General features: G+C 37.7%; 3 protein-coding genes across 3 annotated transcripts; all 3 read left to right on the top strand.

Moving 5' to 3' along the window:
* Window positions 1–516: 516 nt before the first annotated feature.
* Window positions 517–3,032, top strand: LOC143540943 (rhodanese-like domain-containing protein 7). Its single transcript, XM_077033891.1, has 3 exons — window positions 517–625; window positions 731–991; window positions 2,573–3,032. The coding sequence occupies exons 1-3, from the start codon at window positions 542–544 to the stop codon at window positions 2,948–2,950; spliced, it is 723 nt and encodes a 240-aa protein (XP_076890006.1). The 5' UTR covers window positions 517–541; the 3' UTR covers window positions 2,951–3,032.
* Window positions 3,033–10,415: 7,383 nt separating this feature from the next.
* On the top strand, window positions 10,416–14,716 carry LOC143540942 (uncharacterized). Its single transcript, XM_077033890.1, has 8 exons — window positions 10,416–10,875; window positions 11,702–11,778; window positions 11,841–12,009; window positions 12,074–12,162; window positions 12,255–12,419; window positions 12,497–12,574; window positions 13,018–13,121; window positions 14,151–14,716. The coding sequence occupies exons 1-8, from the start codon at window positions 10,416–10,418 to the stop codon at window positions 14,254–14,256; spliced, it is 1,248 nt and encodes a 415-aa protein (XP_076890005.1). The 3' UTR covers window positions 14,257–14,716.
* Window positions 14,717–18,937: 4,221 nt separating this feature from the next.
* LOC143540941 (ATP-dependent DNA helicase SRS2-like protein At4g25120) lies at window positions 18,938–25,999 on the top strand. Its single transcript, XM_077033889.1, has 27 exons — window positions 18,938–19,051; window positions 19,115–19,156; window positions 20,011–20,174; window positions 20,272–20,455; window positions 20,547–20,603; window positions 20,692–20,797; window positions 20,889–21,022; window positions 21,098–21,172; window positions 21,297–21,422; window positions 21,501–21,632; window positions 21,697–21,894; window positions 21,984–22,084; window positions 22,300–22,366; window positions 22,588–22,638; window positions 22,763–22,840; window positions 22,904–23,110; window positions 23,223–23,261; window positions 23,403–23,474; window positions 23,576–23,662; window positions 24,159–24,215; window positions 24,311–24,513; window positions 24,600–24,693; window positions 25,068–25,118; window positions 25,249–25,311; window positions 25,407–25,466; window positions 25,613–25,675; window positions 25,885–25,999. Exons 1-27 carry the CDS (start codon window positions 18,938–18,940, stop codon window positions 25,972–25,974), a joined length of 2,715 nt encoding a protein of 904 aa, XP_076890004.1. The 3' UTR covers window positions 25,975–25,999.
* The last annotated feature ends 229 nt before the right edge of the window (window positions 26,000–26,228 follow it).

The raw sequence follows: 26,228 nt of genomic DNA, 5'->3' as shown, positions 1-26,228 counted from the left end.
TCCAGTGGGCTGATTTATATGCAATTTTTCAATTTTGACCAAGTAACCTTGCTTGTTGCTCAATTAAGTTCAGTTGATAAATTAAGCTACGAATTTGCATCAATGACAACCTTTCTTAGTTCTTGTCATAGTTACATGATCCTTTATATCCCTGTCAGTAATACCCCTTACCAAACTTATACTTTTCAGGCGGTATCATTCTTGCACCGGAGGGAATCAACGGCAGCATATGCGGCATCCGGAAATCAGTTGAACAAGTTCTTGACTTTATTCAGTCTGATGGTCGCTTAAAGGGTCTCCGGCAAATAGAATCACCTGTAAGCCCTGAAGAAGAAGCTATTCACCACGGACACACAAGCAGTTCTCCACTCGCTGCAGGCACCCTTCAGGTGGGACCACGTGAGAGTCAAGCTTAAAAAAGAGTACATATTTTGGTATGCATTAAACATATACATTGGATGACTTTTGTCCCGTTGGACACATTTGTCATGTTTCCTTCATTATTGCAAACTTATGTTTGGTGCAGATCGTTTCGCTTGGAATGCCATCTGTATCACCTAATGAGAGAGTCGGGACGTATGTCAGTCCAAATGAGTGGAATTTATTGATCAGTGATCCAGATACAGTAACAATTCTCTCCATTTAATCATGAGTTGGTTATTTTCTGTTTCCAAGCTTATTCTATCATGATGAATTGAAACAAACTTCTGTTTTTTGGATGTGCTGTTAGGTTGTAATTGACGTGCGCAACGACTATGAAACCCGTATCGGCAAATTTAAAGGATGTACCACCGCTTTCAGGGAATTCCCATCATGGGTGGATGATGAATTCCAACTTTCGCCATCAGATACCCAAGTGGATACCAGAGATTCAGCCGAGGAATCTGGGAATGAGGGACTGAAAGCTCCACCTCGTGTTGCAATGTATTGTACGGGTGGCATTCGGTGTGAAAAAGCTTCAAGTTTTCTCCTCAGCAAAGGCTTTAAAGAGGTAATCCTTAAAATGGATTGATCTAGGTTTTTTTTTGTATGACAGGTCAATCGGTCAAAATGAACATAATAGCTTAAAGCAAAACAAACCATCAGAAATTGTATAATTAAGTTACAGAACCTTTTAAAGATGATTTTATCAAAAAGATTAGATTACTGCTGATTTTAAACTATGATGCACAGAAACGCCACTCTAATTGAGTCCCCGTCCCGGGGACGGGTACGCCGGAGAAATGCCGCCGGGACGTTTCACGGCCGCTTCAGAAACTCTGGGACGGCGTAGGGAGGTTTTGGAAACGTATCGTTGAATATTCTGGGTTTTTTTTAATTGATTTATCATCTCAATTCCAAAAATAGTGTTATAGATAAACTATAGTAAGTATATATACTTATGGAGTTATGGGCTTATGGCGGTGACGGACTGACGGCATGTATATATGTATATATTAATATATTATTAATTTATTATCTCTTTATTTACTTGTGTAGCAATTCTCCAAATCAGCAATACTAATTTACGAATTACGAATTTACGATTTTCGATCAGTTTATAAAATTATAATACAATTATTTTGTTTATCAATATTCATCAATTTGATAAATGCTAATTAATTACCTACGGTTGATGTAGTTTTTTTTTGAAGTTTGCACTTTATATTTATATAAATCTATTTTGGACTTTGTACTATATTTATATTTTTTATATATATTTTGTTTGCCGTACCCTTGCCGTACCCGTATCTTGGATTTTTGATTTTTGCCGTTTCCCGTACCCGTAACGTCCCCGTATCCTGGTGTCGTACCCGTTTCCGTGCTGCTTAGATTTTAAATCATTTAATCATAGTTGACACAGATCAACCAGGCCTGCACTACATTGGAAATAATAGGATTTTGTAATCTGATTTATAACACTGTTAATTTAATGATATGTTTAACAACTAATGGGGTTTGGTCGCGCGCTGCTGCGTGGTTTGAGATTGGTACAGTATCAGATACCAAAATCGAAAATGAGTAAAAAAACACAGGCGGTACAATACTGGTCCAGTACAAGTAGTGGAAGAATATCGAAAAATACTGGAATCGAAAAACATAAAAATGAATACTATTGGTACTAGAGTGTTGTTTGGTCGGTAAAAATGATAATTCGTAGTTTACGATACCAAAAAATACGTTATTGTGAATACAACTTTGTTTCCAATAAAATTCAGAAAATAATAAACGTAGCTGTGTATTTAGATTTTTAGGAAAAAAAAAGTATCGAAGAAAAATTAGATAAAAATAAAATGAAATGATAAATAAGGAGTGGTATTGACACATTGAAAAAAACTAGCTTGCCAAGCGTCAACATTTAACATTGAAAAAAAGTAGCTTGCTAAATATCAGCATTTCATCTGTATGGGCACTATTCACGATATCTCGTTTCTATATAAATATATATATAAATTTTGGACAAATATGTTTGGGTCAATCCAACCCAACCCGAACCGAAACAGCTCGTTTTGACCTGTTATTGAAGTATTTGTCCATGTATTTACCTCTTGATATCATCTTTTTTGGAAATACTAGTAATTTATTATTTTAGGTTTACCATTTAAAAGGCAGGATCTTAAAATACCTGGAGGAAGTTCCCAAAACCGAGTCGCTCTGGGAGGGTGAGTGTTTTGTGTTTGACAAGCGAGTCTCGGTCAAGCACGGGTTGGTGCCTGGAAACTTCAAACTATACTATGGTTGCAAGAAACCTGTGAGTGATGCTGACATGGAATCGCCAGAATGGGAATACGGGGTTACGTGTCCCTACTGTTATGCTTCAAAATCTAAAGAAGAGAAAGAGAGGGCTAGAGCAAGACAAAGGCAGTTTGATGAATGGGGTGTGATTGGTGGGCCCGACAAAGGTCGTAGGCCTGTGAAAGCGAAGGATGCTAACGACACAAATGGTGCTCAAATGCCAAGGTCCGTGTGACATTGACTAAGGTCAACTTTAGTCGACCGCACCATGAATGCTGTAACTGTAATCGAATGTGGTCATATAGAGGTGTTTCGTGATAGATGTATTTTTATTTTGGTATGTCATGAATTTGAGACTGTTTTCTTTTGTTGCATGTAGTGAAAGTATTTCATTTAATGCACTGTGGAGGTAGGGTCCCAAATACCCGGTACGACATTTTACTTATTGTGTTTTATATTATATTTGATATATTATTATTGCCCAATGGGCTTGGGGGTTGTGAAGGTAACCCCTAACGGCCTAACCGGGCTTGGCCCAATACAGGTAGGGTTTCATGATAGTTGCCATGGAGTTTCTATATAAAGGGTCTGCATCTTTCACTTAGGGGATCCCTTCTTGGACATTGGGCTTCCATATACATTTTTGTGTCTATAAACAAGAGGAAACTCTTAACAGTCACCTCTACTTCCCCCTATTTCCATGGCAGATCTCGAGCAACCAGTGAAAAAGACGAAGTCGTGGTTCGTTCATCTCGAAGACCGGGGAACATTGTCTTGGATCAGGTCAGATTCATTTCATGTTTCTTCATTGGCGCCATCCGTGGGACCGGCAACGAGCTACCCTTCGATTTTCGTCTCGGTTCTCAGATCTGTTCATCCATTATTCTAGATCTGTGATTTTTTTCTCCCAAGAAAAATCCAGATCTGGAAGTTTACAGAAAGATGCTTCAAGATTTGTTCTATTAAAGCTCAAAAAGATCCATAGATCTAAAAGATGCTTCCAGATCTGTGCAAAAATGAAGCTGAAAAAGATTTGTAGATCCAAAAAAGAAACTACCTGATTCGGACGGTCAAGCCTCCGGATCTGTGATGGTTTTAAATTCTCTCCACTCCGAGCTTCAGATCTATTTTCGAGGAGGAATTTTTACACGATCCAAAAACTAAAAATATACGGATCTGGTTTACAGATCTAGATCTAGGTTATAGATCTGGATTTTAGGTTTAAAATTACAGATCTAACTTTCAATTTGTAGATCCAAAAATCTTTCAGATTTGTCTGCTTTATAAACAAGAAAAAAATATTAATTGATGTGGATCTGTATTCTTTTCAAATGAATAAAACGAGGCTCTCCTTTTGAGAGAAACGACTGATGGGGTCAATTGATATGTCACTTTTCTTTTACTGTTAAAAAATTATATAATAATAAGATAGAGAAAAAAGTCATTTTCTCTCATCCTCAAAATGGAAGAGACATCATATACTGCGCCATCGCCATCGCGGAAAAATGTGATGGCCGCACGTGCGCCATCGCAGATCAGTACTCCGTCATCACGTGCGCTCCAGCGAACAAGACTCCCGACGCCGTGCATGCGCGCCCGCGAGTCATCACTTCGCCGCCATGCATGCATGCCCGCGAGTCACCACTCCGCCGCCATGCATGCGCTCCCATGGAAACCAACATGTGGGTTGGAAGACGACTCCATGCCTTTGGTTTGGCGCAGAAGACTCCACCGCCATGCATGCGCATCCGCAAAAACCCACCATGCTGGTCGGAAGACGACTCCATGCCTTTGGTTTTGTGTAGAAGACTCCGCCGCCATGCATGAGCGCCCGCGGAAACCACCATGTGGGTCGTGCCTTTGGTTTTGCGCAGAAGACTTCGCCGCCATGCAAGGGCACTGCGGAGGATCAAGATTCTGCTACCATGCATGCGCGCCACCGGAGATCAAGTCTCCGCTTCCATGCATGCGCAGTGCCGAAGATCAAGACTTCGCCACCATGCATGTGCGCCCACGAGTCACCACTCCGCCGCCATGCATGCGCACTACCAAGGATCAAGATTCCGCTGCCATGCATACGCGCCATCGGAGATCAAGTCTCCGCTTCCATGCATGCACACCGTTAAGGATCACCCACCACCTCCGCCGAGGAGCCGCGCCTCTAACTTGTTAGATCCACGGAGTCCGCTTGTCTGCACCGCGCTTGATAAAAAGCAAATTTTACAAAGTATAAAATGTCCAAGAAAGTTTATACACGTACGAAGGAAAAACCTGTTTATAACCGCAATCCGGATATCAACACCTGCGGGTTGGCAACGCCACCCACGGATCATAGCTGCGATCCGCGTATCAACACCTGCGGGTTGGCAATGCCATCAACACCTGCGGGAAGAGAAGTTAACCTCGGACTCCGGCAGGTTAAGTTATTGATGGCGTGTTAATCACTCATGGCGGGACCCTCTCGTTTCGCATGCAAGCTATGATAGATCAACACAATATTCACCAACAATCACGGTAATCCAAAGCATCTGGTGGACCGCCTCGGGCTCCCGCGAGCTACGTGCAAAACTTTCGGCGAATGAATTCCACCACTATGGCTTCCGCAGACCACATGAAAGCTCCGAGTAAAACTAGGGCGGGTCGATTCCGCCTCCCGCAGGCATTATGCGTGCTCCATACTCCCTCTAGTAGACCAACTCCACCACCAATCACATGTGAGTAGACGTGCTAAAAGCCGTCCGTGGCAGGTCATATACGCGGACTGCAAGACGTGACAGCCGCTCCCGCGGGTGACATAAGCGCTCAGATATTCCAGCCCCGACACAGTGCCACCATGAAACACTAACGGCGTGTCATCTGGGCACTCACGAGGATCAACTAGCAACCATAAAGAGCCGCATGCGCACTCCCACAAGTTAACTTCAGCCATCATGGATGTATCGCGGGTCATTTCTGGCTCCCGCAGATCACGAGAGAGTTCCATAGCGGGTTGATTCGCGCCATTCCGCGTCCGTAAACAACTTTTGCGGGTTACTACCGGGGCTCGTCACGCTTCCGCATGGATGAAATTCACTCTACCACCATCATCGGGGACTGAAGAAGCGATCTGGATGTCTTTCGTATGATGAATGAAGGTGTTTTCTTGATGTATGAGTTAACTCTTTATATCTCTCGATATATATATATATATACATACACATATGCAGATGTGTAAGCAAAGCACATGTCGTGTGCAATGATGGTACTTTTTGAAGGAGATGGAATTAATTTCCAAATTTTCAAAACAGCCCCCTCAACTCTTGAGCCATATTTATTATGATAACAAAATAAGGATTTAAGCTGTTTACATTTACCCCTCTCGGGTTACTACAATTATAACAAGGAAACCTTCCTCGATCTAAAAGAAGTCTCGTGTCAGAGGCGCGGAACACTCGCGTTAGAGGCGTGGAATTCTCATGGCAAAGCGAAAAGAATTCTCGCGTCAGAGGCACGGAACACTCGTGTCGGAGGCGTGGAATACTCACGGCCAAATCCCGGAACGCTAACAATAGCACATGCTTGGTTACAAGTTCATCAAATAAGTGAATTACTTCACAAGTTTTTACAAAAAACCTCAAACTTTTCGCCTATATTGATTTTGGTTTGCATAGCAAACAAAAAAAAACGAAAAGTATGAGTATATAGGATTTGCATGAAATGGCACAAAAAGTGCTTATATTAATGCAAAATATATGGCTACGCGCCAAACTTAAAGGTTGGGAATCCTAATAAACCCGCTCGGCTATGCGTCGAATATTAGGTTGGGCACACCTCATAATTCGCCTAAGGATGGAAGACATCCGAATATATAGGTTGGGAATCCTAATAAACCCGCTCGGCTACGCGCCGAATATTAGGTTGGGCACACCTCATAATTCGCCTAAGGATGGCAGACATCCGAATATATAGGTTGGGAATCCTAATAAACCCCGAATACTAGGTTGGGCACACCTCATAATTCGCCTGAGGATTGAAGACATCCGAATATATAGGTTGGGAATCCTCATAAATCCATACGGCTACACGCCATACTTAAAGGTTGAGAATCCTTATAAACCCATACGGCCACGCGCCAAACTTAAAGGTTGGGAATCCTTATAAACCCATACGACCACGCGCCAAACTTAAAGGTTGGGAATCCTCATAAACCCATACGACCACGCGCCAAACTTAAAGGTTGGGAATCCTCATAAACCCATACGGCCATGCGCCAAACTTAAAGGTTGGGAATCCTCATAAACCCATACGGCTACACGCCATATTTAAAGGTTGGGAATCCTTATAAACCCATACGGCTACGCGCCAAACTTAAAGGTTGGGAATCCTCATAAACCCATAAGGCCACGCGCCAAACTTAAAGGTTGGGAATCCTCATAAACCCATACGGCCATCGGCCACGCGCCAAACTTAAAGGTTGCGAATCCTCATAAACCCATACGGCTTCGCGCCGAATACAAGACCGAACGCGGCTCCGCTCCGCTCAACACGCCATCATGATTAAACCTCTTACAACCCGAAGCAAAGTATACATATGCAAAAAGGTACATTTGGGAAGCACCGGGTCCAAAAAACCGTACAAGCTCTCTTAATAAGTCCAGAACTCCACCTAACCGCTTGCACGCCCAGGAGCAGCACTGGACTAGGGGGACTTGTGGAGGTAGGGTCCTAAATGCCCGGTACAACCTTTTACTTATTGTGTTTTATATTATATTTGATATATTATTATTGTTTACTAACCAATGCCCAATGGGCTGGGGGGTTGTGGAGGTAACCCCTAACCGGGCCTGGCCTAATACGGTTAGGGTTTCATGATGGTTGCCATGGGGTTCCTATATAAGGGGTCTTCATCTTTCACTTGGGGGATCCCTTCTTATACATTAGGCCTCCACATACATTTTTCTATCTGTAAACGAGAGGATACTCTTAGCTGTCACCTCCACTTCCCCCATATTTCCATGGCAGATCTCAAGCAACCGGCGAAGAAGATGAAGTTGTGGTTCGTTCATCTCGAAGACCAGGGAACATCGTCTTGGATCAGGTCAGATTCATTTCATGTTTCTTCATGCACGAATATAAATAAAGCAACGCAGAAAGTCAAAAAACCCTTTTACAAGTTGTCCATGACATCTAGCATATCCAAAACCTGAAAATCTTCTGGACTGTACATGATGCGAGGACACTCAAGGTCTACTCAAATTAAACAGTGGTTGGAAGGTGTTGCAAGAATTAGGCAGCTTTCCAGGAGCCGTTGTAATTGCAACGAGTAGTTTAAGTAAGCTTTTCAATCCCTTTGTTTTGTTCTAGTTTCTAATTATTGTATCTTGTGTTGGATTCGAATTTATCAACTGTTTGCCTACTAAATTCCTTTTTCTTTTTTTGAACAGTGCGTGCTAAATTTCTAACCCTAACATTCTGGTTCCATTGCCGGGACTCCTATGACACCCTCTACTTGGAATTCACATTTGTGCCAATGAACCAAACACCATAGCCGCTCGATTGTTTACAATCGCTGCCAACTTAGAGTCCTTGAAAGAGGACAGATGCCCTTAAGGCACGAGCTTTGTCACAGGGGAGGTCCTAATTCCTAAGGTGGAAACGACCGTTCCTGGAGACATACACAAAAGTTGATTGTCATGCTTATGACAGGGGAGACCCATGAGGGTGGATCCTAAAAGCATACAAATATTTGTGGTATTACAATATTCCCCATTATGTAAAAGTCGATGTGTCCTCTATGGGGCAACACGTTAGATCTCTTCTCCTAGTCCTTAGCTGAACAACCATTCTCTTTTCAAGAATATCCCAATCTTGAAAAAAATAATGTGAGAAAATGGGACTTGGAGACCACTCCATCTCTTCTAATAAACCGTCTAGAGTTCGGAACTCGAGGCATTGGTTATTCATACACCCTTTGACTTCATACGATCGTATAGATCTTATACTATTGTATGAGATTCAGAATTTTTCAGCTTTTTTTGGCTACCCGGGGACCAGCGGGATTCAATTTCCGACAGTATAGGACCCATACGATAGTATAGTGGCCATAGGATCGCATGACTCCCTTTTTTGAACTTTTTACATCATTTTATGATTAACCGGGTTTTCGATCTTATAGCTTTGTTTAGTTCTTTCTACTTCAGTCTCGTTTCTATTTTTTTACATGGCTAAATTTTAACTATTTTTATAAGATTGTAAAAAAAAAAGTTTTAAATTTTCATACGATCGTATAGACCCTATACTATCGTATGACTTTTCTGTAAAATTCGTACAGACTTCTTTATCAATATACAATATACGATGTCAGATCAAGCTTTACAGTGGGTTTCACACGATAGCCTCCGTACAATTCTATAATTGGTGTGTAAAAAAAAGGTTGGAAAAGTTAGGTTGGTTTGTGGGTGTGGCCTTGTACTTTCTGTTAGAAATTTTGGACAATAATTAATATTTATTAGTACGTGTTACTAATAAATAAATAAATAAATTAGTAACCTGTCCAAAGAGTAAAGATGAATGCGATATCGATACTCTAAAGTGTGTAGTTGAGAGCTTGAACGTTTGAGAGCCACCTTAGTATTTTTGGTGGTTGGACCAGGTCTTGAGACAGATGTCAGTATGAATGGTGAGTCGTCCCGACAAGTGTCGACACCGGGAGTTTCATGACAAGTGTCAAGTGTGTGTGAGATCTACCGCCATGTGTCGTGTGCATATGATGAGTCAGCGGTTAGGTGTCAACTCCTGGTGATGTGTGCTCCATAAGCCGCCATGTGTCATGCTGACTCATCTCGTGTATTGCTATATATAGAAAGGTGGTGATCAGATTTAGATGCAACCATAACCACAACATATTCATGCAAAGCACATATTCCATGCTAATGTCAACACACCAAACTCAATAGTCACAACAAAAGCTCTAACTAGTTCGTGATCTCGACTCACGTTACAAATATGGTTCGAGTGCTAGGGTAATCCCGGCAGTACATACTGCTTCGGCTGTTGTACCCGGGGAAACAGACGGGCTCGCGGAGGTGGCCCGAAATCTGTTTTAAGGGACCTCTGTTTAACGAAAATCCTCAGCCACAACCGAGAACCACAGTTTGTTCAGTATTGCAGCTAGAAAGGTGTACACGTTTTCGGGTGATCAAGACGGGTTCACCAAGGGAAGAGGTGTACAAGAAGACATGACTCGGAGGTGATGCTCGGATCTCGGTGAACACGAGCTAGACGATGTGAGCTTGGTTCCGGTGCGGTTTCAACACGATGATCAACTCGGCTCCGGTCGAGTTTCAACTCGTCAAAGAATTCGACGTTCGAGCACAAGTTAAGGACTTCCTTATGAATCAGGACATGCATATATATGTTATATTTGTTGTTATTCTTGTTTAAATTTGTATACGATATATATACTATAACTTCCCACTTTAGTATAAAAAGATTATTTATTTATTTTATTGATATTGTTTGATAAATTCTTTACTCATGATCTACACTTTCCTTCTCGTTTGGTGTCTCTGTCCTGAGACATACATAATGTCCGCTTCACTATTTCTATTTCTATTTCTTTCGATCCACTGTCCTTTTCTTCATATATATTAATGTTAAGAAATATCTTGTCTCAGTTACAGTTTATGATTCCAACTTGAAGAACATTAGGGTTTTGTTTGATGGAACCGGCAGCAGCAGCAGGCGTTGGTGTTCCGACGAATTCCGATACCGTAACTAATTCTTCTATTTCGTTTTCATCTCATACGACGTCGTTTCATCTCCTCCGATTCTTACGAGCTCCGGTCACCACTCTATTCGAATACTCCGGTTTTCTTCGGCCTAGGTCAACTCACCAATCGGAGGCCTTCCTTCCGTCTCCTCATCCTAATAATAACAACAATAATGAAGGTGAGGTTTCCATTCGTATAATCGGTGACGAGGAACGTGAATCTGCGGGAGATGGTGGTGCTACTAGTACGGAGATGCCTGATTCTAGGGTTTTGGATCGTAATAATAATAATGCTAGTGATTCTTCAAATCAACAGAGGTATGATTTGCAGCAGCTTTCCAGGTGGATTGAGCAGATTCTTCCGTTTTCTTTGTTGTTGATTGTCGTCTTCATTCGCCAACACCTTCAAGGTACTTACGACTAATTATCGCACTTTGTGTTGTACAAATCGTTAATCGGGCAGTGCGGTAGGGGCTAGCGAGATTAATAAGGATTAATGGTATTGGATTTTATATGGGACACCCTGCTTGCGGTGTGCGCATATAATGTATACATGTGTGAGCCCTTTTTTTTCGGGGGGGGGGGGGGGTGGGGTGGGGAGTGAAATTGCAATAATTTTGACTCGATTTTATTAATTTTGTAAAAATAATGTTAAAAGTGGTGGAAGGTTTGACGTTATTTTACTAATTTCGTAAAAAATAACATTAAAAGTGGCGAAAGGTTAATCATGCATCATGTGGTGGTGTTGCCGAAAGATAAGAGTGCATGCACCAATCATCCAGTATCCTGATGGTTGAGTGCTATGTGCCTTATGTCCAAGGCTTGATGCAAAACTACTATCGAGCCGGGGGTCTCATCGGAAGCAACCTCTCTATTCCTATGGGGTAGTGGTAAGGTTGTCTACATCTTACCCTTCTCAGACCTACCATAGCTTTGCTATTGGTGGGATTTACTGAGTAGGATGATGATGATTTTATATGTGGATTTTATATCCAAATTTTCAATTTTGTATACATGCCAAGTTTTATATACAAAATTTTCAATTTTGACCAGTTTTGACCAAATAGCGATTAATCGGCAACTAGTCAGTGGGAATTGGATACCGACTAGCAATTAATAAGTGCCTAGGCGTGATTTTTATAACCATACCTGATTGTTATAATTTAGTGACTGTATTTAATTAAAGAAATTGACAAATTTTCTGCTACTTAACCTAATTACTATAATTGGTTGTAGGTTTCTTTGTAACAATATATGTAACTGCTTTCATGTACAAGTCAAATGATATTCTTCGAAAACAAACAGCTTTAAAGGTATGAAATTCACTATTACTTATTGATTCAGAACAACTTTTAACAATTGGTGTGTTTTGCAGGGTGAGAGAAAACTATCTGTTCTTGTTGGCTATAGTATAATATTCATCCTTCATGTGGTTGGAGTATACTGGTGGTATCAAAATGATGATCTGAGCTACCCTCTGTTTATGGTTCCACCAAAAACGATACCACCATTTTGGCATGCCATATTCATAATAATTGTAAATGGTACGAAAGTAATAATATTTAATGAGTATGTTTTGGTTTTTGATGAACCATATATTGTCTGCAGATACAATGGTTCGACAAGCAGCTATGACTTTAAAATTGGTACTTCTTATGTATTATAAGAATTGTAGGGGTCATAATTTCCGTAGGCAGGTAGGCGATGTAATTTTATAATGGCATGGGTGATAAATTAATAAAATCTGATAGCTTTCTGATGGGTTCTTTTGGTATTTTACCATTTTTAGGGTCAAATGTTGACATTGGTTGAGTATGCTTTGTTGTTGTACCGTGCATTTCTGCCTGCTCCGGTTTGGTATCGATTCTTTTTGAATAAAGAATACGGGAGCTTGTTTTCTTCTTTGATAACGGGGTTATATTTGACTTTTAAGCTTACGTCAGTAGTGGAGAAGGTATGCAATCAAGATTTTCTGATGTTATTTGTTTTACTTTTGATCTTGTGAATAATATATCATCCATCTTTCTGCAGGTTGGATCTTTCTACGCTGCATTGAAGGCTTTATCACGAAAGGAAATGCATTATGGATCATATGCAACATCAGAACAGGTTTGATAATCAAACATAATATAAAAAAAAATTGTATTCAAAGTTACCTTACTGCCCTTTGGTAATGATTACAAAGCACATATGACATTGATTTGTTATTGAGGGGTATATTAGACACTTAGAGCATGTTTGGGATTGAGTTTGAAAATGCTTATTGGCTTATTGGTGTTTTCAAAAAGCCAATAAATTAAAATGTGTTTGGCAATCATAAAAAACTTTCTTATTTTAGATTTTTGAAAGGGTTGAAAAGCAGTTTTCCAAAAGCCCCAAATCCTGGCTTTTCAAAATGGCTTTTTCAATAAGCATTTTTCAAACTCAATCCCAAACATGCTCTTAAAAGTTGTGCGTCTAGTTTGAGTGTCAAAGTTTGGTTTTTATGTGAGACGGGAATGTGGTTTTTTTGCATGCGTTCTGTTTATATATATATTGTTTATTAATAACAGGTGAGTGAGGCAGGTGACATGTGTGCCATATGCCAAGAAAAGATGCAGGCCCCAGTTTTGCTATGCTGCAACCACATCTTCTGTGAAGACTGTGTTTCAGAATGGTTAGATTCACTTTAAACTACACACATACATATGCGTGTGTGTGTGCTTGTTTGTTTGTTTGATGTATTTTAGTTATATCATAAAAAAGTAAACCAACATACTTTCTTGTTTTTAGGAAAAAGTCTCCCAACCAACCCAGTTTTTGTTTATCAAAGTCCGTAAACGTTAGGAGCTGTAAACGAGTCGAGTTGAACCGAGCCAGGCTGGGCACGGGCTTGGCTTGGTTTGTTTATCTTAAATGAGCTGAGTTTTGTTGAATCTGAGATCAGCTTGTAAAAAGCTCTAACCAACTCGCTTATATTTAATAAAAAAGTTTTTTATATTTATATACATAAAGATGTGTATAAAAAGAAAAAAAAGTAATATTTTTGTTATTCACATAATGCATAATTGATAAACTACAAAAGTTTTGTAATTTATATGTATTAAAGTTTGAGTTATACTATTGAGTTATTATTTATCTATATTGAAAATTTGGGCTATAATTTAAACGAGCCAGCTAAACAAGCCTAACGAGCAAGCCAATGATCTGTGCTTACCTCGGCAGTCGGCTGGGGATTGACTCATTTCAAACGTGCTTATTTCGAGATAGCTACGCGCTTTCTGAACAACCCTAGTAAACTGGGAAAAAAATCCTTGAGCCAATTTGCTATATAAAAAATTTATCTGTTCTGGAATGCATGTGAGTGTGAAAAGATATTTAAATAACTTGTTATCCCTTTAAATTAGTCAAAATTTGTTGAAGTTACACTCAACATAAAATAGAAAAGAAATTGTATCATCTTATTTTGACAAATTTAGCAATAACATTAACAAGTCATTATTTAAATATTTATTTACAAGTACGTGTGTTCTACATGTAACTTGATGACATTTTCATGTTATGTTTGTGGACTCTAATATACAAAAAAAGCAGGTTGGAGACTTTTTCATGAAAAACAAGAAAGTGTGTTGGTTTTTAAGGATATTAATCATGCATTATGTTAAGCTTATGCCGTGTTTCTAAAACTTGGATGTTTTATTTTAAGGTTTGAAAGAGAGAGAACATGCCCTTTATGCAGAGCCCTGGTTAGACCAGCTGACATACGGTCATTTGGTGACGGTTCTACAACTCTTTTCTTCCGGTTATTTTAAAGTTCTATACCGACACATGTTCTTTACCACGGTTGCTGATGCCACTAAACTCTTCGCCATGGAGTCCTCTTGGTTTATTCTCAATCTTAAACTGAAGAGAGTAATTATTTTCTTGCATTTTTTTCCTCTTTTTTCCCGAGTTGTACAGCCGGGCTTTCTTATATATTTTGGTCGTATAATACGCAAGAGGATTGACAACCAAAGAAGTGATTAATAGCAAGATGGAGGCATGCTTGTAGTTAGATGTTTGGTCAGTTGTAGTCAACAAACAACTCAAACGCGGGTCTCGGTTCGGTTTAGTTGTGTGGTTAAATCTTCTATTAGAGGCATGTATTTGATAGTTTGCAGTTTATAAAATTGTTACCTTTGTTAAATAGACAAGAAATGTTAAGTCATTCTGAATCATATGAACAATGATTTGTAATGATTGTGAAAAGTTGTATGTAAAACATATGAACCAAGGTACTGGCTTTATGACAAAATGGAGAGCTCTTCAGGTTCTTACAAATCACTGTCCTGACTTATCTTCATGTGGCAGTTCACGAGCCGAGCCAAGCTAGGGCAAGCTTGAACTTAAACGAGTCTGCTTGGCTCGAATTTTCTTCTTTTTTTTTTTGTTATTCTTTACAAGTTGAGATGTCACTCGTGGAATAAGGGGAATGGGAGAGTCTTGTTGAAAGAGTGGTTGGTGGAAGGAACCGACAAGTCTTGTTGAAAGAGTGAGTGAAATGGGAGAATCTGTTCAAGATAATCACCTCTATTAGCTGGAATAAGGGGGAGGATAGATGGAGTTGGGTGGGGGGTTTCTCTGTCCGCGGTCAAAAAGGCGTTGATTCTAAGCTCAATCCATTCTGAAGGCGTGGTTTTTAATTGGTGTAAATGGGTTCCGTTTAAATGTAATATAATTGCTTGGAGGGCTGTTTTGAACAGGTTACCTACCTTTGAAGCTTTATCGAAGAGGAATATAGAGGTGTCTTCTTTGAGCTGCATACTTTGTAATTCCGGTGATGATACGATTGAGCATATCCTCACTGGATGTTGGGCTGCAATGATGGTTTGGCATCATATTGGGGTGTGGTGTAAGGTCCCTCCGATTTTCCCTTTTTCTACCAAGGATGTTTTCAACTCGCATGAGTCCATGAAGGTGGGGGAAAAAGAGATCAATCTTACAAGGTATTTTGATTATAGCTAGCTGGAGAATCTGGAAAGCTAGAAACGAGAAACCGCATGAAGATAGAGAGGTAAAAATGGAGGAAATCATTGGAGATATAAAGCATCTAAGCTACTTGTGGATTAAAAATAGATCAAGGTTTTTTGTGGGGAATTGGGAGGAGTGGTGTAAGTTTGAGATTATGTAATTTTTTCTGTTTGTTTTGGTGTTGGCACCTCCGTGCTCGGTGGAGGTGTCTTGCCTCTCCCTGTAGCTTTTCTTGTGTTATTGAAGTTCACTGTTCAAAAAGAAAAGAAAAGATGTCACTCGTGAGCTTGGCTTGTTAAGCTGTAGCTGGTTTGTTACTTTTTTATAATAGAATTTTTCAAATTAGCAAGAAAAATGCAGCTGCATGCTTCTTATTATTATTCTATTCATTGTTTCTTTTATGGCACCAGCTTGATACAGTGTAATATTGTGACCGAAAGTGGCCAAAACACAATGCTAAAAGAGAAAGGGAGGAAATACATAGGATGACAATTAACAAGTGCAAAATATAAGACTATTACAAAACACTCAACAAAGATGGTGCTGCATAAAAGGCGGAGGTGTAGAAGAACAAAATGATTTGGTGTGAACATGAATATTATAACTCTTCATCTTCATGTTCGTATTAGAGTAGGGGATTTTTGATTTGGTGTTTGTAGGTTTCCATGTGGTTTATGTTTACTTCAGCTCCTTGTTGAGTTTTCGTTGTTGGTTATGAAAGTTCGTTTTAGTTGGTAAAATAAAAAGATACCTTGCAACTGATGATTATTGGGTACTCATGGGTTATGGTTTTTAGAGAAATATATCATAAAATGAATTGAATGCATGTCCTATGCTTATCAAGTTATAATTATAAATTAATTTTGGTGTGATATTATAATGTATCATGTTGACATTAGATAATTAAATACGCCTTTTGATGTCTAGGAACATACTTTCTGAAGAAGATGAAGGGAAACCTCAAGTTTTAGTCATTAATATACAATGAGAATAATGTTGGAGTAAATTCCCGAACCGAGTTATGGGTCGGGAAGGTGGGACCGATTCGAGCTAATGGATCGATCTCATTAATTAATTAATTATTATAATTAGAGATAATTATCTATTTTATTTATTAGATAGAGATGGAATTTTATTTAATAGATAAATAGGAGTTTGTATTTTACTCTAATTGTAATCGAGCCTCTATATAACCCCAAAGAATTCATGTAAGGGTTATTGGAGATTGATCAAGTTTTGAGTTATTTTCTTGATTAATAAAATTGGTGAGTTGTGCCAAAATATTCTCCGGTGTTTAATTCGATCTGGGTCATTATTAAAATCGAAAATCGGAGATGATCGGGTTTTATCCTATGTTTATTTTATACCAAGTTTTAAAAATAATATAATAAGTCTCGTTCAAGCAACGGAGAACGGGTGTGATGTTCGTATGAAGGAGAATTATTTGCTCTTGTATGATGACGGGGGTAAACTTATGATGAAGGCGTTTCGAACGAGAAACCGGTTATACACGATTAAATTAATAGTGGGAGTTCCGGGTTGTGTTAAGAAATCCACGGCGATTCCGGAAAAGTTAAACGATTCTAGAACAAAAGATGATCAAGGAAAATTGTTGTTCGCTCGATTAGATGACAAGAATCGTAACCAAAGGAGCGGTTATGCGAGTTCATGCAGCCGGGGGAATGGTCGGGTACATGGCCATAAAGGAGGTCGAGTTCGGGAGAGCCGAAAGAACAAAGTCATGGATCAAGAGAAGTTCCAAGAGGTGAAGACCAAGATGATGAGGACCAATATGGTTGTGAAAGCCGAGAAGGTCAAGATCGTGGGTCAAATCAAAAGGAACAAAAGAGACGTGTTAGAAGTTAAAGGTCCGCTTATTCCGATTCGGAAATTAAGGGGGTGATTGTTGGAGTTAATTCCCGAACCGAGTTATGGGTCGGGAAGGTGGGGCCGGTTCGAGCTAATGGATCGATCTCATTAATTAATTAATTATTATAATTAGAGATAATTATCTATTTTATTTATTAGATAGAGATGGGATTTTATTTAATAGATAATAGGAGTTTATATTTTACTCTAATTGTAATCGAGCCTCTATATAACCCCAAAGAATTCATGTAAGGGTTATTGGATAATTGATCAAGTTTTGAGTTATTTTCTTGATTAATAAAATTGGTGAGTTGTGCCAAAATATTCTCCGGTGTTTAATTCGATGTGGGCTATTAAATAATATATTTTTGAGATACATGGAGAAAGTGATAGCCAGTTCGTTCACGATACAGAATGGGGTTTATAAGGCATTGAGTATATGACCACTTTACGTGAAGAGATAACTACTCAACTAATTTCAAATGAATAAAACTCAGATTGTACGTAAACTCTTTTGTATTTTGTTTTTATAGTTATTTATCATTCAGAGTTTAACCAAACAGATGCATTTCATTCGGCATGAAATAGTTCAGAGGGGTAAGATAGTCATTTTGCTTAGCTATTCGGAGGTCCAACCAAACTAGTTAGCACGTTACTAGTTCAGTGCCTCTTAACCATTGTTCAACACTTAATGGCTCAGCAGTTACCAAACATCCCCTAATACGTGGTTTTTATGATAAAAAAGGTGTTATTTTAAGAATTTGGCTAACAATTTCTTATTAACGGGCCAATCCATTTAAACCCAAACCAGCATTTTCAAACGCAACAGCATAGGAGGGAAACGTACATACACATATCTTTAGGGTTTTATGTGATCTGAAGACGACCATGGAGCAACAACTTTCAGACGAACAAAGGGCTCGCATTTCCAGAAATTTCCGAGCAGCCAAAGCTCTATTCCATCGGAAGTAACTAACCAACCCACCCCCTTTTATTACCTACTTTTCAATTTAACATCCAAATTAAACCAACCGCCGATTATTTTTTTGTAGAATTGGGGCTGAACCTCCACCTGCCGCTGTCAATAGAGTCCCTCTTTCAGACATGTCATCCAACGCCTCAGGCGCGGCTAAGTATCTCAAGTTAAATCATACAGACTCCCATTTTGGGACTCCGAGACGAGTAAATGCAAGTCATTCCAACTTGATAGTTTCCACTGCCTCTCCAGAGATTGGTCAGAATAACCTAAGCTTGGATTCATTCAAGACTCCAGTCAAGCCTTTCCCTTCTAATGATAATGATTATTATCGTTCCGGTGTTGAAATGAGTTTGGATGATTTTAAGGAAAACCATATTGGAACCGGGTTTATGATGCCAACGAAACAACACTCGAGCTCTAGTTTAAGTGAGCCGTCGACAATATTTCCCACAATTTTTTATGAAGATTTTGATGACTCCGTTTTAGCTGAAATTGATGCAATATGTGAGTCTGGGGTAAAGCCTAAGGCAGCAGTTGACGAGTCCGTTCGGTTGAAGAGCGAGCATGCTATAACCAACGGCTGCGAGATTACAACTGATGTGGGTCCTGTTGTTTTGGATGGGTTAACTGAAGGTATGCCTGATGAGTATGCGAAATATATGCAGTCGTTAAATGATAGACAACGTGGAGCAGCATGCAGTGATATTTCAATACCTTTGATGATTGTTGCTGGACCTGGAAGTGGCAAGGTTTTTTTTTTCCATAAACATTGTGTGATTAAGTTTTTTCTAATTTTCTTTTGTGTATTTCAGACATCCACCATGGTTGGGCGTGTTTTAATGCTTCTTCACAAGGTATGACCTACTTATGTATGGGCCGGTTTGGGTTTTGTTTTGTCTTTTAATAGGTTAAACGGCTAAATACTAAAATAGTTGCTTAAAAGGAAACGGGTCAAAAGTTAACTAAAGTAGTAAAGTGTATATTCGTTAGGGGGGGTGCTGAAACGGGTTTGCAGGTCGAACACGACATGAACCTGACACTCGAACCCACACACAATTCATGCATCCATGTTTTGAAATAAACACGGCTCGTTTAACCTGGATTTTTGTTTTTTGCGTATTTCATTTTTTCCTTTCTAAAGTTGCAAATTTGCACCAAGAAACACATATGGTTATGTAACAATTGTGTTTAAACTACAAAACCGGACACAGTTTCTCTTTTAACTTCTAAGTTTTGACACCAAGTTAAGTTATGATATATAATGCATTATGGAAGAATTTTAAAAAATAATGGGGGCAATCTGCAAATCTGCCAGCTGAGTGAACTGGACATGTTTTAGGTGTTTAGCTAAACATGTTTGTAGGTTTGACCTGAACCTCAAACTGTTTAGGCTACGCCCAACTCGCAAATTTCGTGTTAGGTTTGTGTTGTGTCGTGTTGGAAGTTCACACCCCTAAATTTAATGCATAAAACCTCGTAAATGATTTTAATCAAATTATAGATTCTTGTATTTATGGTTTTCACATTAACGATTTATAAGTTATTTACAAACTCCTGAATGTTTGGAGGGCGAATATTGACAACCATAACTCATCAAGCATTTGGTTATTTTCATTTTTGTTTGTCCTTGTGATGGAGTCTAGTGACTTATAAAATTTCTACATGTGCTTGTTTTGACTTTTGACCAACCAACCAACACATAAATTAGGGCATTGAAGCATCCAACATATTGGCTATGACATTCACTACTGCTGCTGCTTCAGAAATGCGGGACCGGATCGGATCAGTGGCTGGGAAGACAGCAGCAAAGGAACTCATGATCAGCACCTTTCACGCATTCTCATTGCAACTTTGCCGTTTGCATGCGGAAAAGTACTAACTTATTATGGATATATTCATTTGAAAACATATAACATGTTTACTTTATTTCATTTGTTTTTACTATTATAACATGCTTTTCATATTATAGGCTAGGTCGTACACCAGAGTTTTTGCTATATGGTCAGGGACAGCAAAGAAAGGCGGTTTTTGAAGCTGTACGTCTCACAGAGACTTCAGATTCTGGCAAACTTTGTAACGAGGCTGATGTGACAAAGAACCGTCTGGAAGACTTTAGAGAGAAGTCAAAGAAGTGGTTGAAGTTTGTGTCAAAAGTAATTTATCATTTATTCTTTAGTTATGTTCTTTCCAAGTTATAACACACGATTCATCTTAAATTTACATTATGTTCCACTATATATTCAGGCTAAAGCTTCTGGGAAAACTTCAGAAGATTGTCAGAGGCAAGGAAATGCTACAGGAGTAAGATTGCTTTAGAATTTAGATAAAACAATTATATCATTTATAGTTTTTAAAATAGAAGTTTGATAATAAATCTTGAATCAATCAGGCTGCAATTCTTAGGAAATACGAGGATATATTAAAATCATGTAATGCTCTGGATTACTATGACTTAATTAGCTGCTCTGTCAATCTGCTTACTGGTTTTCCTGAAGGTTAGAAATCTGTGCATTCTATTTATATATTTCTTCTCGGTAAATGTAAATATTCTCATTTTGACATATATTAGTTGTATATCATTTGAAGTTTTCAAGGAGTGTCAGGAGTCATGGCAAGCAATTGTGATAGATGAGTTTCAAGACACAAGTACTATGCAATATGATTTATTACGCGTTCTGGCATCACATAAACGCATAACAATTGTTGGAGATGAAGATCAGGTAGTACATATTTTAAAATCCCACCTTTTATAAACTTATATAAATTTGATCTTAGATTTACAAATCATAATGCAGTCGATCTTCAGTTTCAATGGCGCTGATGTAAGCGGATTCAAGTCATTTCGCAGAGATTTTCAACCTCACAAGGAGGTCTGACCCGACTTAACAGTTGCAAAGTTCTTATTGTTTTAAAGTTCTTATTGTTTTTTCTTTAAAGATTGAATATTCTAATATACTAAAATATATCTTACTATTTTACATGAGCTCGTTCCAGATCAGACTAAATAAGAATTATCGTTCTACTCGCTGTATTGTTGATGCTGCTTCGTTTCTCATACGGAATAATTCAAAACGATGCCAGTTAAATAAGGTTCTCACTGATAATTCTTCTGGTTCTAAGGTAACTTTGTTTAAATACTTATTATTGATAGAATATGCATAGTATATGTCTGATTTGCATGATCTGTTACCTACTCAGATTGTTGTCAAAGAATGTTGTAATGAGGATGCACAATGTTCATTTGTTGTTGACAAGATATTAGAACTCACTTCTTCAGGCTCATCCGCTAAAGGCAGTTTTGGAGAGATTGCTGTTCTTTACCGTCGACAGGTCAGCTTTTATCTCTTTATGTGAATTTTTTGAGCTGTTATTGACTTTAAAGTCTATGTAACAGGTGTCAGGGAAGATGTTTCAAACAGTTTTTCGCGAAAGAAAAATTCCTTTTAATGTTCACGGGGTCGCATTTTACAGAAAAAAGGTAGTAAAGGCTATTATATCCATGCTCAAAACAACATTGGTGGCCTGTGATGACGGGTCATATAGGCGTGTATTCAAGGCCTTGTTAAATCTAGAGAAAGACGAAAAGAAAAGGGTATACATTTTTAACAGCATTTCTGTTTTCTAATTTTCAAATTCCGTTACTTTTTCAAAAAATGTATTTCTCACTTTCTCTTTTTGCAGATAATTGATCATATTAATAAGGTTTCAAATGTAAGAAAATGCAGCTTCATATTTGCTGCTTCTGATATATTCAGTTCAAAGATCTCCGGTACCTTCAAAAGGTTTGATGCATTAAAAATATACACTTGTAGATTTAAATTGTTTTATGATCTTTCAAGCTATTATTACTTTATTTCTAGTTTACAACTTTACATAGAAAAACTTATGTAATTTTTAGCAGAATTCTACAATAACCCCTTATTGTGTTATGGGTACATACATATTTAGTGAATTTATTATTGGCATTGCACTTATTTAATTCCATCTCTCATTGTAGGAGTCAGCTCACTCAAGGCCGTAAGGTGTTGACTACTTTAGAAATGATTTCAAAACTTGTTCACAGGGTAAGCATAGCTATCTACTTTGTTGCACAACTATCTATTTTGTTCCAAAATGACAGTTATTAGTCAGTTTGTGGTTATTGAACTGTGTTCTATTTTCATCAATTTAAATCTCATACGTATTATTTGGCTATTCCCTGTTTCGGTAAACAAGTAAATGCCATAAAAAAAATAAGAAAACCAAGAGTGATCAACATATTAACAGATAAGCATTATAATGACAGGAACAATCTATTACAGCCGTCATCAGATCAGTAGCAAACATGATACCTCAGGCATGTCATCCTTTCAATTTAACCTAGCTGTGCAAGAAGATAAATTTTTATGGCTTAAATACTTAATTATATTAGCATTTCAAATGTTTGTTTGTTTGTTTTTTTTCTCGTCTCTTTGTTACAGAAGTATCTTCTTGAGCAACGAGCTGTTCTTGATGTTGATGGAGGGAAGTTGCTAAACGAAGAGCATGATCTTAGATCGGTGAGTTTTTTAACAGTTACTATAAAAGATACCTAGATTATTAATTTTTTAATGCCTTTTCAGGTTCTTCAATATCTGTTGGATGATGTGTCCGAGTTTCTAAAATCATACAACTTTGATATCAAGGTGAACAATAATGCAACAGAAGAAAAAGGATGTGTAAATGTACTTAAAGAATTTATAGACTTTATATCTGAAAGGGAAACTGAGAACTTTCGTGTGAGGCGGCATGATAATAATCATGCTGTTACTCTTACTACCATTCATCAGGTACACTTTTGTCTAATTTAGCCATGTATCATAATATACCTGATTTGCTGTATAATCTTGAATTTAGTTAACAAATTTGTTACTTTATTATCTTATCTTATTCTTCCATTAGTCAAAAGGTCTGGAGTGGGACACTGTCTTCATAGTTAAGGTACTAATTATGATTTCAATATTTTATTCTTTCACAATAATTTGAATTTTTAAATAATAACATCCATTCATAAGCACATGGATTGAAAACCTTTACTGAAATATATTTACATAACAAACTACTTATGGATCAATTTTTCAGGCAAATGAATCTGAAATCCCCCTTTTGCATGAAAATAATGGTATCGTAAAAGACACCTGTGCTTCGCTTGAGGTAAGCATGTTTGTGAAGTTATATTAATTTATCTTTGTATTTTACTTGAAAGATTATTATTTGAAAAAACCATGATGATTTTCTTTTTTGAATAATGACAGGAAGAACGCCGGTTACTATATGTGGCAATAACTCGTGCAAGAAAGAAACTTTTTGTTCTATATGTCACTATGGATTCAAATTGGCAGGTAAAACTGTAAAAGAGTCATCTTTTATAATATAACTGACTGTTGATCGTAGTTTATGATGAAACAATTACTGGTGGGAAAATGGTCGGGTTGGATAATCGGTCAACACAAACTTATACTCAAAGCGGGTCGTGTTTTGTTGATCATAGGCACTTTTTATTTAATCTTTTTAAAATTTAATAAAAACGGCTGTGATATGATTAAAATGTTATATATTCCAATCCACTCATTTAGTTAACTAAAAATATGCTTTGGCGACTTCAACTCGTTTGGCCAGATCAACCCATTCGGCCCATTTATTTTCAGCTAACTTGTATACTCACCTGTTTTACCAGTTATAGATGAAAATAGTTCCCTCGTTTACTAGTAACCTAACCTATTTATCTACCCGTTTGACATTTCAGAGATTTACATGACCCAAGTTGACATTTTTATTAGTAAACGGGCCAAAATTTCCTTAATCTGATTAAGTCATTAAACACCATTTCGTTCTCAGGTTCTTCAACCTTCACGTTTCCTAAAAGAAATTCCAAAGCATCTTCTTGAAATTCAGGTGCATGTTCTTTTAAGTTTCAAAATGTTATTTACAATTTAACATCATAGCAAAGGTCAGTTTTGACATTCTACATCATTGAATTTTGTTTGTAGGATGAGTCAAGTTCAGTATACATGCAAGCAAATCATCAAAAACTTCAAAAAAAACAATCTTGTCTTACTGATGATCTGCAAGACATCGAACACACAACAGAAAAACCGGGGAGCAGTGAAACTGTTGATAATTTATTCAATGAAGATTCCAAAGAATCAGATGAAACAATCTTGCCATGTAATGGCAATGATTTCTTGAAAAGGTTAGGTTTGTCGAATTTGAATGAGCAAGTCTCATTATTCTATTGTTAAATTAACGAAAATGGATCTTAAATAACTGATAATACAGATTCAGCAGTGAAGAACGAGCAACTGTTTCCCATTTATTTCATCAATGGGCCAAGAAGGCAGCATTCAAAGAACCAAAGAGGTTACTTAACAAGGTACTTTCCTACGCATCCTTGCTTTTGTTTATTTTACGGATTGGGGAACTGGTCAAAATCAGTTTAGGTCGAAGCAGGTCGGGTTGATCTGACACAACAATTTTTCTACAGTTTTTACTTAAATAAATAATTAGTATGTTAACTAGGATCACAAAAGATATATGATTTCAGTGATGATATATATATTTTTCAAATAAAATTATTTAGTACGGTTATGAATAAAAAATACAGTTTTTTATTTATTTGTGTTACCTTTTAACTTGTTAGAGATAAAACATGACCTGTTCATGAAATATAAGGCAACTTCATATTTATGTTTTTTTGTGTCATGACTAATGAGTAGAGTTTGATTCTTAATTTCTGGTCGTTTACAGGTTGCGTTTGTGATCGATGAAAGGCTTAGAGTGAAGAAAACTGCACAAAAGGTGACACTTTTCTTGAATCTTAGGGGAGCAAATATACTATAGAAAAGTTGGTTAAAGCATTGGGTGGACGGTGAACCTGACGGGATTTTAAAAAAAATCGTTAATTTATTATTTTAATTTATTTAACCAGGATGTTCTTCGGTCCCTGAAGTCGTGCTTGAAGACCGATGAAGCATTCCAGTATGCTGAAAATGTAGGTTTAACAGTCAGTGTTTCATCAAATTCAGTGTCATTGTATTTTCTGTAAAACATATAATTAATATGATCATTCTTTTTCTCAAACATCAGGTTCTACAATGGTTACGAATTCCTGCAGAAAAGCGTGTTTATATCACAAGGGAAAAACAGGTTTGTCTGGTGCTTAGTAATGGGCTAGTTAAATCTTGAACGAGTCAAATGGGCGAACATAATGGGCTTGTTTTTCGGTCTTACTCATTTAGGATCAAGAATCACCCTCATAAAGTTGTCTTTATTTTTTATTTTTTTTATTACAGGAACATTTCCAGAAATTAAGGATTGAGACTGCAATGGGTTCCTCAGAAGCTACATCTAAGCAGGTCAGTAACAGCTTTTTGTTATATATATATGTGTGTGTGTGTGTGGGGGGGGGGGGTTTGGATCAAATACAAATGAAATTAACGTGCTAATTGTGAGAATCAAGTAGAGTAATTATATGTACAAGTAGAGTAATTATGTAATTACATCATAGAGTACCTAATTTCGTCATTGATAATAATACTTATCATTTTAAATTATTTCTTGACAGATTGCTTATCTACAGAGTCTAGGATGTACTACTATCCCAACTTCGCGTCTCCATGCATCTCGCTTAATCGAACAATACAAGTCACTGTAACGTGATTTGTTAATTGTGTATCATTTTTGGGTAAATTATCGTTTCTTTAGTAGGTAATGTTTGGCATGATGTAATCAAAGAACGGATGAAATGGCTAGTTCAGAACGAAAAACTGTGTTTTTTTAGATGGTTTGAACTGGCATGAGTGTCCCAGTTTGGTTTTGGCAGTTTAATCTTTTACCTCCATACTCTTTAAAAGCATCCCAACTCATCCACTAAAATTGTCAGAGGTTTTTGTAAATTACAGGACAGAG

The sequence above is a fragment of the Bidens hawaiensis genome, unplaced genomic scaffold (assembly GCF_021521415.1).
Source record: "Bidens hawaiensis isolate Kalapana, Puna unplaced genomic scaffold, B.hawaiensis_p1.1 tig00012404_1, whole genome shotgun sequence".
NCBI classification, from domain to species: Eukaryota; Viridiplantae; Streptophyta; class Magnoliopsida; order Asterales; family Asteraceae; genus Bidens; species Bidens hawaiensis.
Note: the sequence above shows the minus strand (reverse complement) of the source record. Positions and strands in the feature narration are given on the sequence as shown.

Bases quoted from the DNA above. Each gene is read 5' to 3' on its own strand.
- LOC143540943 (XM_077033891.1), top strand. From the start codon at position 542: ATGCCATCTGTATCACCTAATGAGAGAGTCGGGACGTATGTCAGTCCA. The intron at 626-730 runs GTAACAATTCTC...ATGTGCTGTTAG, and splicing joins TGATCAGTGATCCAGATACA to GTTGTAATTGACGTGCGCAA. The intron at 992-2,572 runs GTAATCCTTAAA...TTATTATTTTAG, and splicing joins TCAGCAAAGGCTTTAAAGAG to GTTTACCATTTAAAAGGCAG.
- LOC143540942 (XM_077033890.1), top strand. From the start codon at position 10,416: ATGGAACCGGCAGCAGCAGCAGGCGTTGGTGTTCCGACGAATTCCGAT. The intron at 11,779-11,840 runs GTATGAAATTCA...TGTGTTTTGCAG, and splicing joins GAAAACAAACAGCTTTAAAG to GGTGAGAGAAAACTATCTGT. The intron at 12,575-13,017 runs GTTTGATAATCA...TATTAATAACAG, and splicing joins CATATGCAACATCAGAACAG to GTGAGTGAGGCAGGTGACAT.
- LOC143540941 (XM_077033889.1), top strand. From the start codon at position 18,938: ATGCCTGATGAGTATGCGAAATATATGCAGTCGTTAAATGATAGACAA. The intron at 20,456-20,546 runs GTAATTTATCAT...CTATATATTCAG, and splicing joins GGTTGAAGTTTGTGTCAAAA to GCTAAAGCTTCTGGGAAAAC. The intron at 21,633-21,696 runs GTCAGCTTTTAT...TCTATGTAACAG, and splicing joins CTGTTCTTTACCGTCGACAG to GTGTCAGGGAAGATGTTTCA.